Raw genomic sequence first — 18,894 nt, 5'->3', positions numbered from 1 at the left:
TCTTTTCATTTACCGAACCGGTTATCGACCGCTCAGCTGTTGAGATTTCGATAAATACCGACTTCGGTGATTTGTTCGAAGTGTGATGGTTTTTGAATTAGATTTGAATTTGGAATGGATTTGGATTGGATTTGGATTGAATTTGGATTGGAACTATTTGTGAACTCGTGCGATGATAACTTTTTAGTGTGCATCGCATTTTCACCACACTCTTCGGTTTCATTTTCTCACACCAACACACCAACACTGCGTGTTGCCAGTCTGTTAAGCTCAAAAAGGCTGTTTATTGATTACGAAACATAAATTCAACAATGTTTAAAATTGCCTCGATATTATACGTTGTTTTCTGTATAAGTACAAATCCCATTGGATATGCAAATAATAGATTTGTAAATAAAAGAGAGAACGTATATCAGGACCATTCAAAGATTTCGCTTTGCTAACAAAGAGTGGGTAGGTTCTGAAGATGCTGCAGCATAATAAATTTTATAATTTGAAAAACAATCGAACAAAATGCGAAAATGTCCACTTGTAATGCTCAACGTAATCATTGGTTGACCCCTTACCAACACCCACCAATCCACCTTTGTAAACAGAAGCCAGAGAAGCCGATGTGGGCGATGTGGGGTATTTAGAGGTGTGGGCGAACTTCAAATTAGTATTTGTGATAACATCAGTTTTGAAGTGGTAGTTGTGCAATGCCAACTTCGGCGAGCCGAAAGTTCACGAAGTAGCCGAAGATGACGTCACGTTGAGAAAGCTGCGAACAAAATTTTTCGCAGCCTTGTCGTCACCATCAGCTGATCGTTTTGTTTACATCTTTTTCGTGACTAATACAAGCAAACACATACTAAGAGCCGGACCTGTTATATATGACATTGAGAGAAGCCACCCAACTTTCAGCCGGTAAACAAAAGCTTGCGCGAAGCAACACGCGAGAATCCATCACGCACACATTCAAAATACACCCCCTCAGTGAGAGTGTGTTCGTGCAACGAACGAAGTCGGAAAGCAAATGCGTGTGGTGAGAACCCCGCGAGCTGTCAAAAGTGCGACCATCTGATTTCTTCTTCTTCGATTTCCACCCGTTTTCGTCGCTGGTTTTGTTTTGTATCTGCGCTGTGGCCTTTTGCTGCTCCTTCTGCTGTCGGGAAGAAAGGCACCAACCAGACAGTCAGAAGACGAATCAGGGACAAACCCGCAGGAGTCCCCATTTTCATCTGTCAACTTTTTTCGCAGCCGAGCAGGAGGTCAAACAGTTTGAAGGTACGTTTTTCTGTGCCGAAAATCCGGATTTCGGACGGGGAACGGTGAGTTTTTCGATTTCAGTGCGAATGTGAAAATTCTGCTTGCGAATGGCCTCGCAAGGGTGTGGAAAGTCGTGTGAAAATCTGAAGCTTTGTTGTGCGGTCATGGTTTGACAGAGGCAGCATCTAGGGCTTGTAGAAGGAGGTGCCTAATCAATGATCATTTCAGTCCAATTTTTTAAGGTCTTTACGCTGAAACAAAATTGAGAAAACATTTGGGGCACCATTTCTTGAATGGTTTCCTCTCTTTTACAAGATTCTTATAAAACACAAAAAGTTGTTATCACTAGAGATACTATGAAGATATTTCTTTTTACAATTTTTAAGAGTGGACCCATGATTGCATAATTTTCGCGTAAATTTTTAAAAGGATCTATTTTACAATTAAAGTTTATTTTTGTTTACTCTTCTGTTTTGATTTTTTTTTTGTATTAAATGCTAACCGAGGACGTTATCTTTCGATTTATAGTGAAAAACTTTTTAAAAACTGTATTGCACTATTATAATCGATAAAGAGCGAGAGAGGAGAAAATCTCATTGATATTTAGGTTCTTAAGTATTCGCGATGACGAAGGCATTTACCACAGTTGACCCTATGCGTGAAGCTCCGATTTATTTACATGGCAAAGCATAGGAAGTCAATTTTCAAATGCATCAAAAAAATTTAAAACATAATTTAATTAAATTCTATTAAGTGTACGGGTTTAAGGTGAAGATGAATCGAAGCCAAATCTCAAATTTTTAGGAGCACAAATCTGGAGAACCAAAAATCCGTTTAGGTTGAAAACATAATCGATTGGTCACCACCATCCAGAGACCAATCGAAGTTTTCAGCTAAAACGGATGTTTTGTTCTCCAGATTTGTGCTCTTGAACATTTGAGATTTGGCCTCGATACATTTTCACCAGATTTTTATTCGCAAGCTGAAACCAGCGGCGGTGAATACTCAGAAGGTTTTGAGGCTGGCATGACAATTACGCAGAGTTGCTTGCTGTCACTATCAACGCTTGAAATTTGCTGATTTGTACAGACCGACTGCGATACAATTCGGATCATCCCATATCACATCAACATCATGCTGTCTACTCCATCACCAGTGCATTGATGGCGATAGATTATGGATATCACTGATGGGTCAAGTTTAGCCTTCAATTAAGCAAATAAAATGGCAATTTTTCAGTACGATATTCTTTATAGTGCTGCAGACGGATTGAAACTGTGTGTTGATCACTGAAAAACATTAATAGCGTGGGTAATTACCACGTGATCACTCATTCTGCAGTGATTGTGATCTAGAGTGCGATGTCGCATCACCGCTGTTGGTTGTCAGATCAAAGTGATATTGATAGTTCGTAACTGATATTGATAGTTTTAGTCCATCAGCCATCAGCTGATATGACCGATATTGTGCAACTCTGCAATTACGGCGCTCCCACCGCAACAATCTTCAAATCCATCGGGGTCACAGGGGCCGGTCGGCAGCGATGCCTAAACGCGAACGGAGGCGTTGCGAAACGACGATACGTCGCAATGCCAATTCGCCATGGACGAAGAGTCTCGAGCGCTGATCGACAACGACACGTGCGTATTGAATCGCAAAATGGATGCGGTTTTCAAATCTATTGAATCCCATGGCCGACCGAATCGGATCCGTATAACGACGTATAAACGACTCGGTTGCGTATATTCTGATGTACGTTGATGAACATGCTCATCGTAACGCATTCGACCAGTTTCGTGCTCAAGCGGAGAAGCAAACTGGCGCCAAATTGGAAGCCATCAGAAGCAAAACGGATTGGCCGAGAGTGTCAATCGAACCGTTGACGAGCGTGCAAGATGCATGCTTTATGAGACGAAACTACTCAAGTCTTTCTGGGCAGAAGCGGTAGCAGCTGCAGCGTAAGTGTGATCAACCGGTCCCCCATCAAAGGTCACGATTTAACACCAGAGCAGGCATGGACCGGTAGCAAACCCGATCTTTCCCGTGCGCTCAACCAGAAAATGTACAACTGCAAGTTGGCCGAACGGTTCGGCATGCGGCAAGCGAAATCGTCGAAGATTCCACTCGATCCGAGCTACCTACAGCAGAAGGAGGAGATGGATCAGCTGCCGAACAACCATGACTACATGAGCTTGATTAGAGGTCTCCTGTATGTAGTGTACAGACGCGACCAGACGTGTCCGTGATAGTGTCAATTCTGGCGCGAAAATCCATCTGTCCGAATTCGCAAGATTGAGCAGAAGCGAAGCGAATTCTTCGGTATTTGTATACCACCAGATATCATTAGCTGCAACTTGATGCTTCCAGTGCAGAGTTGCAAATATTCGTCGATGCATATTGGGCCGGCGACGCTCGCGACCGGAAATCTGATTACGGCATGGTTTTGATGTTTGGTGGAGGATCAATCTGGACCAACCACTGATCGACTATTGAAGGAGATCGGTGAAGTAACTGAGGTTCCGATTCTTGTTATAGAGGACAACCAAAGTTGCATCAAACTGGTGAAAAGTGATCGCATTGGACGGTGCAGCAAACACAGTTCTTCTTCGTTCGAGCCCTGCAAGAAGGAGAAAGGAGAGATTAGGTTGCAATATTGGCCGATTTGATGACGAAACCACTCCAACGGGTTCATCTGGAGAGATTACGACATGCTGTGGGAATCCGCTCAGATCTGCCCGAAAAGGAGCGTTGGAAGATCATTTTTAAAATTATCATTCAAAAATGTAAAAAATACCCTTTTTGGAGTTTTTGTATGAAGAACATTTTTTCTAAATGTTGCATTGAGAAGTTCTCAGGTCGAGTTTAATACACGACACTTGAAGGCCGCACAGTTGTGTTAGGAAGCGTCCATTTATTACGGGAAGCTAAATCTGAAAATATTCTCTCACCTCCTCTCCACATATTTGGAGCACTAAAATAAACTGAAATGTCAACTATCAATTTCTTAATCGAATGCACTTTAAATTTCCATGATCTTTTAGCTTTTAAGCATCTTTAGTTGAAAATTAAACGTAATGCAGTAATATTAAATGAATTTGGTTTATTTTTACTATATACATCAGCTTACACTACTTTTAAATTTAAGTATGTTTATCTATGTACAATTTTGGAGCATTGTAAATAGATTTTTCACTAACTTGCACTAATCCGATGTAATTTCAAAAGATTACTTCACTGCGATCATCTTCTTTCTTAGTTTTTCAACGCATTTTTGAATAAATAAGAGAACATACAGAATAAAGAGTAACAGAAATCTTTTGTTTAAATACAAAAATGTATGAATGACAGAAAATTATGTTACAAAATACCTAAGTATTAAAAGTAGTTCAAATGATTCCAGCAATTTACATTTAGTATGACTATTGAAATTTCGAATGTGATATAACGATACCGCAATAATAGGCAAAAAGCTATTTTCATTGTCTTCTTATGTTTTTACTCAAAAATTAAGAAATTTCCTTCAAATGTCAACGTCTATCATGTACCTACATCCATCGTGAACCTGCTGCATGTAATTTGTGCTTATTTTGCGCGGCGTAAGATGTGAGATGAGTCGCATTAGGTGGCAATTGTCGACTCGCTTCCATTTGATTAACATTAGTCATCTCACGTCACCCGAGGTGAGAACGAATTCGTCTCGACTCAAACGCCGCGCAGAATAAGCACAATTGTTTTGGTTCCGTAGATAGAAGAATAAAGGCTGTGCTAAATGCATTATTTAAAAGTGTTCTTCCAACGATCATAATCGTTTAACTTTGAAAGCATTCATTTGGTTCAGATTAGGAATAAAATAAACTTGCACCATCATCAATAATATCCATAGAAAACAGAGTTTTTGATAAATAATGAGGATTTGATTTATATACCGCAAAAATGAATAAGTAAAAGATTCTCAAATTGGTAAAAAAAATCTTATGTCGTTAATCCATAAGAATATCGTATATCCATCTTACGCCCTATGAGCGGTTTCCATATAGAATGGCGGCCAAAAATATTTTTGCCATCTCATGTCATGAGTTTTGTGATACAGATTTGATATTTTGTTTTCAATGAACAAGTTTTCAAGACCAATTTTTGAAAAGGGCTTATTGCGAAAAAAAGCGTTTTTCACTAATGATGCATATAGGCCACTTATGCAATTAACGTTGTGAAAACCATTATAAATAATATAACTTACATAATAATGATGATATGAAACATTTAGCGATATTCAATTATCCCCTGAAATTATATACAGCTAATATTAAAGAAAAAAGTCAATAAGCCCTAACTGAAAAAAGTGCAAATATGTGCAGCTAAATTCTTCACGATCCTTTAGTTTACATCTTTGAATAGCCTTGGAAATGAATTTCAGCCTGGGACAACTTGGGACAAAAAACTTTTTTAAAAAGTATGGGATGTGTAAACTGCCGTGAATCGCAAGTCAGTCCCATATGTAAAAAGTAGGCATTGAGAAAATGGGCTGTGAAGTTTCGGAAATCGTTTTTCATACGAATATTCAAAAAATTCCAGAGGATTGGAACATGTTCATATCTTAATGAAACTTTCGCAATTTGCTTTTCACTACGATATCTGTCTGAGAAAAATATAAAGAAAATCAAAGATCGGCTAATTTTTGTGCTATTCGAGGCGGAAATCTGTAATGGGACTGATATGCGGTTACTTTTCATTATGGGACAATTTGACTTGCTGTTTTTTCCTATTTTTTCCGAACAAATCATATTATCTCATTGATGTAGCTGAAAAAGCATAGGAAGATATGTTGAAAACTGAACTCAACTCAATTTTGACGAAAATGCAGATGGGACTGACTTGCGATTCACGGAAGTAAAGTTTCGGTAAAAATCATCATCATCACATTGACCTGAACTAAAGTACGAATTTTTATTTCGTTTTATTTTTCTAAGATAGCTTTTTAAGTATGCTTCAGAACAGTGTACAAAGATATGTATGAAATATTACGATTCTGCAGTATATTCCATCTAACGTATACCGTGTATTTGAACTGAATTCTTTGTTTTTCAAAAAAAAACTCTAATTTTGGCATATTGTATCAATGAAACTACAAAGGATCTTGCTCTAGTATTCCAGGAATATCCTAATATAAGTGTTTACTATGTATTGATGTACCAGAAGAACCTCTCAGAACAAGTCATTTTTTCGATTATTGGCCACCTGATCGCCCAAGGTGATACGTTTTGATTCTTCAGTGTAGTCGCATCAATTTTAGAAAATTTTTATACAATTTCAAAAAGAACCATTTTGTACAAGAAAATAATTTAAAAGAACCTTCAATTTATTCTAATACTTTTCATTACTAGTTCCCTACCCTCCCTTGAAGACGCCAGTGTGCATCTTCCTGAGCGATTGTGAGTTTCCCAATGTAAAAAAAAAATAAAGAACCATACCTATTTTTTGTTCTAGAATCGATGCCAATTTTGTAATCACGACCGAAAATTGATATTCTGTTTTCTATTTTCAGATCATTGAGTGATTGATTCAACGCGAGAAAGTGGTGCCTTCTCACTCGTCAGCTGAGCATCGGAACTGATTTAGGTAGACACCCAAAGAGCTTCCCACCTTTCGGGAGGTGGATATTAGAAGAACCGGAAGATGGCATCCCTCAAGGATTGGGACATCATCAAGCTTAGCACGCTGATAACGAATGTGGATGCCAAGCTTTCGGCCAGCACTAGGACCGATCGAGGCTATCAGATTCTGTGCCTGGTGCGGCGAAATGACCAGATTCTGTTCCGGTACATCGATGAGAAGGGCGAGGTGCACCTGATGCTGTTGTGCTGGTTTGCAGAGAATCAAAAGTGCATCCAGGACGTGTGCTTCGACAATAGCGAATCGTGGCTGCTGGTTTTCTGTGAGTATCAGTCATACTTTTGGGTGTGGTCACACTGTCATTGTTATACCCATCTGAGCCACATATTCGTGTTTACCTTATCCTATGTCCCGGTACTAATCCTAAAGACAGGCCCTAACGCTGAAACTAAATTTTCAAAAAAATACTTTCTGAAGCTTATTATTGTACCTACTGATCAATTACTCTTCGTTCTCCACCTCCCTCGCCTACAGGTTACGATAACACGCTGCACATCGTCCCAGCACTTTCGATCTGCGACAAATCGGCCACAGTGGAGCCCACCTTTACCCGGGACGAGATCACATCCTTTATCGTGCCCTTCATCGGACCCCACGAGTGCCCAAATCCACAAACCTGCCCCAACAACTCGCACAATGTGTCCTCGGCCGCTCAGTCGCACCGATCATCAATCGCATCGGAAACAAGCGTAAGGTCAAGCCTATCGGGATCCGAACTTGGTGCCGCTTCCGGACTTAAACGATCCGAATCGATGCACACGACGCACAAAATAGACGAGATTTTCTCGCTGAATAGCATCTACAATCAGCTGCACGGGACGGAGGGGCAACAATCGACCGCACAGGATCCGATCACACCGATCGCGATGAAGACGATCGAGAACTTCTTCGCCGAAGGGAAGGACGATAGAATGGGCGCTAGCGGAATGGACACGAAAGCCTCCACTCCGCAGGAATGCTTCAGCCACACGATCAGCTCCAGTATTGAATCGACAGTGTCGGTTTCGTGTCCTTATCCGACGTGTTGTAGTTGGTGGGAAACACTGACCAACGAACCCCGGGCGATCCTCGGATATTCGGATGGATCAATTTGTGTGGTGGCGTTGACGCCGAACTGTCCTTTCTTGGGCAACACGAACTGCGAGCGAGGATTGATCGAGAAGTTGATCATTTGCCAGGACAACAGTATGGAGACGATCAGTTTGATGATCAACACCTCGACCAAGGAGCAGTGGAAGCTGCTGTTGGAGCAGAAATCCATCAAGTACACGTTTCCGGGAGATATCTCTCCGAGTTCTAGTCAAGAGTTGAAGGAGGAAATGTTGAAATCGTTGGGGGATGGAGAGAAACCGAATTCTGGGCTGATGGACGACTGGCAGATTGTGCTTTCGCTGCCTAAGGAAGGATCGGGAAGCGGTGGGGATCAAGGTACGAACAGTGGCGGAGAGAAGGGTTCGAGTCCGAGTGGATCCGAACCGCAGTCTAGTGATGATTTCGAAAAGGTTGAAGGCGAGTGTTCGACTGAAGATGGAAAAACGGACGCAAGAGATCAGCAGGGAGCCTTACCGAAGTTGTTCCCAGCTGCCAGGGCAAGGCTCATGTCCTTGAGGGACCTTGGCGCGAAAAAGATTGGTACTCTGAAGCTGAAGCTGTCGGAAAGTAGAATCAAAGCCAAAGAAAAAGAGAGAATAAAAGAACAAGCGGCAAACTTGGCAGTTATGGAGCTTCCTGGGATGTATCCGGAGATATTGACTACACCGGCTGGACCGTATTTTGTAGTCCAGTACTTGAACGGGAAATATTTGCTGAGTGCCTTGCACTCATATTCGGATACTCTTTCGGTTCACAGCATGGATATCAGCTTGATTCCGTTGCATATCTACAAAGTCCCGAAGCAGTGTAAGTCGACCGTTCTGACAAGGAACGTCATCTACGTTACGCATCATCTAAGTTTGGGGTCGGAGAGAACGACCGAAAGCACAAACTCATCGCCAGATGCTAACCCGGAAACGGTTGGCGATCTGTCGGAACAGCCTCGCCGTAACACGGATAGCAGCATCGAAAATCTGGGTAGTAGTCAAAGTCAAACGCAGGACGAAGATGCATCAACTGAGACCACCAATTCGGGCACCGTAAACGCTGTCTCGGTGGTCAGCTGCCAATTAGCTGCGGTCAAAATGGGAGACGATTGCGATTTCAATGAACATGCGATGTTGGCGTTGTTCCAATTTCCGGATGAGAAGATTCTGGAGATCCATCGAATTAGTCCGTTGGGGGATGGTAGCGAAGCGAAGGATCCCGATGACACGCGATTCAATGCACCAGATGAATCTGGCGATGTTCGATCTGTCTTCCAGAAGTCATCCGTTTCCAACTATCTGAAAATGCAGCGCATTCTCCGGATGGACAAAAAGTTAGAAACTCACGAAAGCCAAGTGATGGTCGGTGAATTTCCGAAGGTGGAATTCGATCGAGCGGCGATTGTCACGGACAAGAACTTGTACTCGCTGGAACTGAACGATACGGCACGGAATCTGTTCCTGAAGTTGGCTCACAAATCTTTGTGGGCAGCTTGTGAGGACTTTTGCCTCACCTTTGGGCTTCCTTTAGCGACGTGTGTTGAGTACGCGGGAGATGTCCTTCTGAAACGGAAGAAGATCACGGAAGCCTTGATGACGTACAATGTGGCCCGCCTGTCGCCGATGAAGACCGCTCTCAAGCTGGCCAGTGTGAACGAGAACGGAGCGCTGATGAAGCTGTGTTCGATGGCGCTGCGAAACTCACACATCATCAACAGCCAGTTTGTGATGCACGACGTGATGCGGATCCTGGTGGATGAGGCTCACCTGGGGAACGTGGTGTACGATTCGCTGATGAACGTAAGTATAAGTGCAGTCTGGTGTCGTAACTCAGGGCTTATGAGATTCCATATAATTGGGTGTGTTCTCGAATATCTATCTCGTATTCGATAAAAGATAGCGCATTTTTTTAATTCTCTTTATTAGAATTATATTTCACATTTTGGTATTGCAATTCTCCTAGTTTTAACAATGGAATTTGTTAAAGTTTTGAGAGCATTGTCAGTTTATAAGTTTTGTTTGTAAAGAAATGGTAACACGAAAAATAGGCTACTATGAAAGTATATTTACCATGCTGTTTTTCAACAGAAACACCCAAAGTTTCAAAAACATGGGTTACAAATGACGAAAAAAGTTGATGTTTTATACGCCTATGAATGATGATATCAACTCCACCAAATATTCAATCCAGACGAATTATTGTTATTAGCTGTTAGAAAATTTGACAACTTGTCTTCTTTACCATTCAAAGAGCGAGCATTCCAATTAAAAATATTGAGGACAAAAATTGATCTATTAGAGAATCGTAATCCAATAACAATTTTACTAGTACTAGTACTAGTCCAACTTGGACTGATGCTTTGTGGTCTTGAACATTGCATCAATAATTTAAATAAATTATTCAGTAAACAAAATCAAAATCAGAGGAAGACATGTTACTAGAAGTAGGTAGGATAACCAATATATTTTGGACCTCTATATATTTTGGACCCCCTGGGCCATTTTCCTGCAAATTTCCCAGTTTAAATCGAAAGACCAACTCAATTCGCATGTCATTTGGAAAGATAGGACTATTCCGTACTTGCATCAACCGTTTGTACAAAGAAAATTTGTTTGTTTTATCTGAAATGAATTTAATTTAATCGGTTCATTCATGCAACCGTTACAACACGTTACAACACGTTACACAGATAAATTGAAGCCGTCAGAAATTTTCCCGATGTAAACAAAAACTTTTTTCAAATTTCTGAACTAAAAGCGTAGAATTTCTTCGGTTTTCCATTGTCAATCGATTGATTAGACTATGGGCAAGCATATTATACAACCAGTGTCGTGGACTTTGTCGCCAAACGATAAAAAATGCCGGGGTCCAAGAAATATACTTTGAGGGTCCAAAATGTATTAGTATGTCCAAAACAATGAAAAACAGTGCTTCGCAATTCAATTATTTTCGACGTTTTTTGGATCCCTTATGATCGTATGGGCATTTTATCTCGTAGAGGAAGTTTATCTCTACATTTTGCCATGTTTTTTGACTTGGTTACGCTGCGCAATTAATTAATTGGGACAAAAAACTGAAATCACTTCCTTAGGGGGTCCAAAATACGACCGTTACCCTACATTTTCTATCGAGATTTTCCGTTGATGAAGATACCGAATCAATATTAGCTTGGGCATTTAGGGGAAAGTGGGGCAGTTTGGCCACCTTAAGAAAAAGTCAACAAAAGTGCTGAAATATTATGGAAATTTTGGGTTTTGCGTGATTTCCAACAATTCTCAGACCAATACACTAGATCTGTATGATTTCCGTTGTCTTATAAAATTCCCGAATGAATAAGAGATTTTTAAAAATTTGTAATTTTTTGGGTCTCTTTTTTACCGATGGGGTGAAATGAGCACTTTATTTTTGGTTGTAAAACTATCTCATATAATCTAATCAATCAACTTTTTATTTTGACTACACTTGAAAGTTATTAGTATTTATAAACACTCCGTGCAAAAAGATTGATTTTTAAAAATCATTCTAACATGATGAACTTTGAAAGAGCCATTCGGAGTAATATGGGCAGTTTTTTCGAACTTCATTTATTTCTTTTTCTTTGAGTTTAGAACACTGACTTGTAGCTTGTCTATTGCTACATTTCCTTGTTAGCTTTGGGATTGAATGTTATTTCAGATGAAATATCAAGAATTTATGCAGTTTTCAAGGGGTGCTTATTACACCCCATTGGCCAAACCACCCCGACTACCCCTACATTTTATTTGAAACAATTCGAACGGTTTTCCGTAGTGTTCAGCATAAACAAATATTGCTGAGTATTAGCTACTTCCTAACCCTCGCGCAATTTGAATTTTCGCGCCTGTTTTATTTGCTTTAGTTTAATCAATAAGCAGAAACGTTTGGTCGCTACAGTAGATCGCGATTCTTATTTCGACCAAAATTCCAAAATATACGCTACAATTCGCAAACATTTATGGCCTTCGCGATCCGGGTAGAAAAAAGTAACCGGAAGAACTCATTGTGAAACGTAATTCACTCTTTCAAAAGGTGAAATGGGAGCTCGAAACCGCAAAGAAAGTCCCATCTCGGAATCTGCCGATTTGTGAGGTCTATCGGCTTCATCAACTTGGAGATGCCTTTTTTTGCAGTTTAAGGTGAAATTGAAGACTGCACTACGGATTTGGAAGCCATCGCTTCGATATTTTAAGGGCGAACACGAAATTATTGCGACACATTCAACAGGGCATAACTTTTCTACCATTGGGTAAAAACCAACCAAATTTTGCACACTTTCTCATTGATGTAAACAATATGCTGTCAAGCTCGAAGTCCTGTTTTCCGATTCAACGAAAATGGAGGTGAACCGACGCGAGTCGAGAGAACAAATTCTTTCCAAACACCTGGAATTTCCTGAACTGTTGCACCGGCAGTTGGGACCAATGTTGAACATTCACCATTCAACCGTCTACAGAGTGTTGAAGCGGTTCCAGGAGCGGTTGACGTTGGACCACGGTAAAGGAGCTGAAAGAAAACCGGGACCGGAGAACAAAAAGACGGTGGGAAAGGTGAAGCGGATGATTAAAGCAAATCCCAACGTCTCAAGCCGTGATTTGGCTAAAAAGATCGGCATGTCGCAGAGCTACGTCCAGAATGCAAAAAAGAGAGCTGGACTACATACATACAAGGTACAGAACTTCCCAAAGCGCGATGAGCGGCAACAATCGACGGCTAAAACTCGGGCACGGAAGCTCTACGAGAAGATGCTGACAAAATATGGCTGCTGTGTGATGGACGACGAAACGTATATAGAAGTCGATTTTATGCAAATTCCGGAGTTGGAGTTTTTCACCGGCAAGAGCAAGTTCGATGTGGACGACAAATTTAAGAAGAAGAAAATGTCGAAATTCGCCTCCAAATATCTCATTTGGCAGGCCATCTGCTCTTGCGGACTGAGGAGTGAGCCTTTCGTGACAAAGAGCACAGTAAATGGCGAGATCTACAAATCTGAGTGCCTCGAGAAGCGCCTTTTGCCGTTCTTGCAGCAGCACGACGAAGCTCCGCTATTTCGGCCAGGTTTGGCATCATGACACTATTCTAAAAATAACCTGGAGTGGTATGAGGCCTATTTGTCCACTTTGTTCCAAAGGACATGAATCCGCCAAACTATCCGTACTGGGCAATAATGCAGCGGGAACTTCGTAAGAGCAAGAAGACAGCCAAAGACGAGAAGGACATGTTAGGAAAATGAAAAAAAAAACTGAGAAACTGGTACCGGATGTCACTGTAAAGACTTTGATGGAGGGCAACAAGCAAAAATGCCTTCAATTTTACACTCAAGACTCCATCGATTAACTTTTCTTTTGATTTTTGAAGTAAATATATGTATAAAACTACCCTAAAATTTTGATTCAATTATAAACATTAGAAGAAAATTGGCATGACATTTTCGGTGTCGCAATAATTTCGTGTTCGCCCTTTAACTACCGTGCTGAGTTCGAGGAGAGATATTACAAGGCAAAAATGGGTGATGGATCTGTGCTGGGCGACGATATGAAGGACGGATCAGGCAGCACTCTACAAAATACAGTGGTTGGTCTGCTGGAAGTACAACGTGTTCTTATGTCCAATCATGCTGTAGTTTCAAACCAAATGAATGCGTAAACTGCCCAGCTTGAATACGCTCGGCTACAGCCAGCTGGTAGCCGAATTCCGGTTGCAGAATCAAACTTGGACCAACTGTTGAACGTTCTTCTCCCTCCTATCAATATTCCAACATTCAACGGAAATCGTAAAGAGTGGCGATCATTCAATGATCTTTTTACAAGTACAATCAACAACAAGCAGACATTACGGGATAGTCAGAAGCTCCATTATTTGCTCTCTTACCTTGAGGGCGAGGCAAAAGTTTAATTAGCTTCTTCGCGATCACAGGCGCAAGTTTGGAACAAGCTTCTTGAACGATACGACCAGAAAAAATACACCGTATTTTCTTTGTTTAAGGAGTTCCTAGAGCAACCAGTCATATCATCTGCGAACCCGAACTCTCTCCGGAAGCTGGTATCGACATCGAACGAAGTTATCAGGCAGTTGAGTGCCCAATACGGAACGCGTGACCCTTGGCTCATACATCTACTCTTGAAAAAACTTGACAAGGAGTCCCGTTTTCAATGGGCAGCAAAACTCGTGGAATGGCAGGATCCAACATTCCACCAATTCTTGAAATTCCTTGAAAACCGTTGTGATGCCTTGGAAACTTGCTCTTCGTTCACGCGAACCAGCACAACGATCACGGAAGCCATTAAAAAGGGAAACACGAAAGGATCAAGCAAGGCCGATGGAGAAAAGATTGCAAAGCTTCCTCGTAGAATCCCAGCTGTGACCGAAATGCTCTTCGGAACATCAGATTTACCAGTGGGAGTCGTTCAAGGCCTCAAGCGTCGCTGACCGTAGGGAGTTAGTGCAGAAGTCTAGAATGTGCTTCAATTGCCACTTCGTGAAAAATTGTTCGTCAAAAACATCGTGCAAAAACAGTGGATGCAACCAGCGGCATCATACGCTCGTCTGTCAACAGGATGACAGCCAGGCAGCGAATCCAGTGCAGAAACCGATAATCCAATCGGCCTGCAGTTCTCCGGCCTCAGCTGCCGGAACAGGATGAGTTGTCGAGCTTCAAGACGGATGTGTCGTCAGAACTGCCTACCAAAGTCACGGTATTATCAACGGCACTGATCAAAATTCGCGACAAAGGTGATTCGTTTTAGTTTGCAAGTGCCATGATAGATTCCTGCTCTGGGGCGTCACTGATCAACGAAGCTCTTGCATGACGCGCCTTGGACTTTCAAGGAGCAATGCCAAATTTTCCGTCACTGGTGTGGCAGGATCCACAGCAGGTACTACCATAGGTGTGGTAAACTGAAAATATCGTTCCGATTCAATGACGAAGTGATCTGAACCACAGAAGCATACGTTCTTGATGTACTCGCTGCTCCGATTCCTAGCCAGACTATCGACGTGGAGCGAATGAAGTTTCTGGAAGCAATCCAGTTGGCTGATCCGGTGTTTTGGAAAACAGGAACGACGTTATCTTCGGGGTTGAACTCTTTCTACCAATGCTTCGTATGGGTCAAGTAACCGACGATGATGGATTGCCAATCGCACAAAACTCAGTGTTTGGTGGGCTAGTAGCTAGACAATTCGAAGGTGGAACTGGCATTCAAACTCTATGTGCGTCCTTAAACGTCGATTCACATGTCAATATTGATGAATCACTACAAATGTTTTGGGAGACTGAAGAAATCCCTTCTCAAAATGTTCCTTTTGCAGATGAAACACGAGCCGTGGAAATTTTCAAGAATACTTACCATCGCGATGAAACTGGTCGATTTGTCGTTCGACTACCATTCGACGAAGCGAAGCCCGTGCTAGGAGAGTCGCTTAATACGGCGATCAAGAGATTACGTGCCATGGAACGAAAATTTCTATTGAACACTACGCTAAAGCAACAGTATGAAGATTTCATGATATCTACGTTTGGGTCACATGTCACATGGAACTCGTTCCAGAATCGGAGATATCAAAACCTTCCAACGAATGTTTTTTATCAGCCACGCCACGCTGTACACAAGGAGGACAGCTCAACGACCAAATTGCGCGATGTTTTGTGTCGCTTCCGCACATACCCGATAATGTTCGTAAGTGATATTGAAAAGATGTATAGGCAAGTTCGCATATCCAAAGATCAGGCTGACTTTCTCAGAGTTGTGAATAGGAAGCACTACGAAGAACCCGTTCAGCACTATCGTCTGTTAACTGTTACCGATGGAACTTCGTGTGCCACATACCTTGCAACGGAATGTCTTCGATAAGCCGCCCAAGACAGTGCTACGGTTGCTGCAGATCGAATCCTGAAATGATTTTACGTATATGATTTGATGTCCGGAGCAAATACTGTGGAAGAAGCTCAAACTTTAGTCAACGAGATTTCAACTATCCTCAACGGTGCTGGATTTGTCCTTAGAAAGTTGTCGTCGAATGTTCCTGAGCTCAATGAAGCATCGCTGATAGCAAACAAGGTCCAATCCTCATACAATTCACGAGGGAACTAGATTCAGTTAAAGCTTTGGGAATACGATGGTCGCCGAGAGAAGATTCGTTCGACTTCAACGTTTCACTCGATGTCACAAGTTGCAACACCAAACGTCAGCTTCTTTCAGACGCTCGATCCCTTTAGGTGGCTATCTCCGTGTATCATCAAGATCAAAATCCTCTTTCAGCTGTTCTGGTTTCATGATCTGACTTGGGATGACCCACTACCATCAGTTAAGAAGAGTGGGTGAGTATCAAAAATAATCTTCAAGCTTTGGAGCAAATACGCATTCCACGTTGGGTTGTCAATCACAAAGGGGAAATAAAGTAAATCGGATTCTCAGATGCATCGGAATCAGCCTACGCTGCAGTTGTCTATGGTCGATCTGTTGATTCGAATGGAGAAGTACATGTTACGCTCATCGCCGCCAAGACCAAGGTCGCGCCGATTCAGCAAGTTACGCTTCCTCGACTTGAGTTGAATGCTGCTGTGCTCCTGACAACGCTGGTAAAAAAAATAACTAGTCCGCTCAATCACCTCAATCTTGAACTTGACACCTGGACAGATTCTACAGTGGTTTTGAAATGGCTGTCATCGCATTCTCGAAAGTGTAAAACCTACATGGAGGAGTGAACTTTTGAAACACCCTTTTTGGTGGATTGGGCCTACGTGGCTTCACAACGAAACTGAATTCCTTGAACATTTGACTACTGATGTCTCTAATGCAAGTCAACAAGTTTCGATAATTCACATTGAAATCTCGAAGGAAAACGTCATTATATCGTCATCGTATTTCACCATCGAACAATGTCTTCTGCACTGCTATTCATCAATTTGATTCGTCAGCCGAATTGTCGCTGACATCGATCGCTTCATTGACAATTTGAAAACCGCATGCATCAAACATAATCGCAAGACTGGACCAATTAACCCGGCAGAACTGCTAGCATCACATTTGTGGTTGGTTCGTTGGATTCTACCCCATTATCCCGAATTTCCAATCCCCTAATGACCCAACACCACGAATGACATTACCCCGAATTCCAATATCATGGAGAAATGTCATCAATATCATCATGTCAAGATAATTGTAGATTCGGGGAAATAGCAGTTGGGGTAATGGAATTCGAGGTGCCTAATTCGAGGCCTCTAATGTCACTTTTTTGAGCGAAATGATATCTAAAGCCATTTTTTCAATTTATCGATGGAAGTGTCTCCTATTATTGGGCAGACAAAAAAACTCCTACTGAAATTTCTACGAAAACTGCTGTTTGGGATCTTGGAGAAATTTTCAAACAATTTTATGGAAAACTACAGAACAATACAGAAAACATGAATACTTCAACCGATTATTCTAGTCATTACTCCTTTTAGGAAAATCTCTATTATTTGATGATTTTTTTGAGAATACCCTAAAGGAATTCCTGGAGGTGGTAGTTGGTCCCTAGTGATTTATCCTACCTCCGTTCTGGTCACGATCTTCAGATTATCGTGATTCGTCAACATTCGTATTGATAAAGTGGAGGGACATGGTTGAAATGGAGTTTAAAAGAAACGAATGTCAGAACAGGTATCCACCGGCGACGCCAAACGGACCAACGTAATGTGGTGTAATTTGGGATTTGTGGATTGAATACTGATATTTTTTGCCAAGCATCAATATGGGTGACTTTCGAGGATAGCGAAACGTAAGAGGGGTTAGGACAAGGTTGTGGATTTACTGGGTAAATCCATCACATTGGGGTTATGACTCTGTGTCTTGTCAGAAATAGGGTCTGATTGCTATGGTAGTATGCAATAGAGTTCGGAATTGATAGACAGACTTTGAGGAAAGAAGTTTTGAACGTAAGGCAGCAGCACCTTGGATCTTGGAGGGCGCAGGTCTGGAGAGTTGGGCAGCTGTTCATACTAGGTTACATTACGTAGAAAGTGGAATCTGTTTTGCCGTGCACAAATTATGAGAAGTATTTGAAAATGTTTTCTTGTTCAGATTGGGTAACGCAAGAGAGGATTTTTAGCTCTGCGTTATATTAGGAGGATATTATAGTGCATGGTCTACTGATGACTGTGTATTTTAAGGGTGATCGAATGAAAGCTTTGTTGAGTAAAGTTACCGTTGAATTTTTGCAGTTCGTAATTGTTTTGAAATGTTTGTCGGACAATAAGAAAATTTTCTAGGGTATTTGTTTGGATGCTAATGCATTATATTGATAAATCTAATTGTTAGTATCACACGCGAAGCATAGCATAACCCAATGTATAATGAAATTAGGTTCGAAGAAAGGATTAATATTTGATCACTTAAACTTTACGCTGCAAGATATTCTTAATCGTTTTTTTTTTTTTTTTTTTTTTTTTTTTTTTTTTTTTTTTTTTTTTTTTTTTTTTTTTTTTTTTTTTTTTTTTTTTTTTTTTTTTTTTTTTCTTCTGATGTACAGGAATACCTGGTATATTTAGCTAAAATAATGAACAATCATACGCATAGAGCCTACGGGTCATGCAGTTAGGATTGAAATTAAAATAATATTGCGCATTTCTTTCACACCACAAGTTTATCGCAGAAGTTTTTACATGTGCGGAGGCGTTGGTAGAGGTGCGCGATTGCGTCGAGTCGGGTCGGTGTTTTCAGCGGACTCATTTTTCGCAAATCGAAGAATGAGTGCTCTGAGGGCATCAACATGATTCGATGAGGTCCCACACTTTTATTTGCGCTTTTGCACTTGTAAATGTCTTACTAAATAGGAATACTTTGTGTTAGGGAAAGTGCAGGAGAATAAAATATAATTCATTAGATTTTTCTGATAGAGGCA

At 41.2% G+C, this 18,894-nt stretch overlaps 1 protein-coding gene across 1 annotated transcript in view; it reads left to right on the top strand.

Annotated features, from left to right (window-relative positions):
• The first annotated feature begins 1,069 nt into the window (after positions 1-1,069).
• The window catches only part of LOC5567509, a 34,458-nt gene continuing 16,633 nt past the window's right edge, over positions 1,070-18,894 (top strand). Inside the window, exons 1-3 of the mRNA XM_021837726.1 lie at positions 1,070-1,266; positions 6,791-7,180; positions 7,393-9,797. Coding sequence (XP_021693418.1) covers positions 6,922-7,180; positions 7,393-9,797 — 2,664 coding nt within the window. The 5' untranslated portion in view covers positions 1,070-1,266; positions 6,791-6,921. The remainder of the gene's footprint in view (positions 1,267-6,790; positions 7,181-7,392; positions 9,798-18,894) is intronic.

This window comes from Aedes aegypti, chromosome 1, assembly GCF_002204515.2.
Source record: "Aedes aegypti strain LVP_AGWG chromosome 1, AaegL5.0 Primary Assembly, whole genome shotgun sequence".
NCBI classification, from domain to species: domain Eukaryota; kingdom Metazoa; phylum Arthropoda; class Insecta; order Diptera; family Culicidae; genus Aedes; species Aedes aegypti.
Note: the sequence above shows the minus strand (reverse complement) of the source record. Positions and strands in the feature narration are given on the sequence as shown.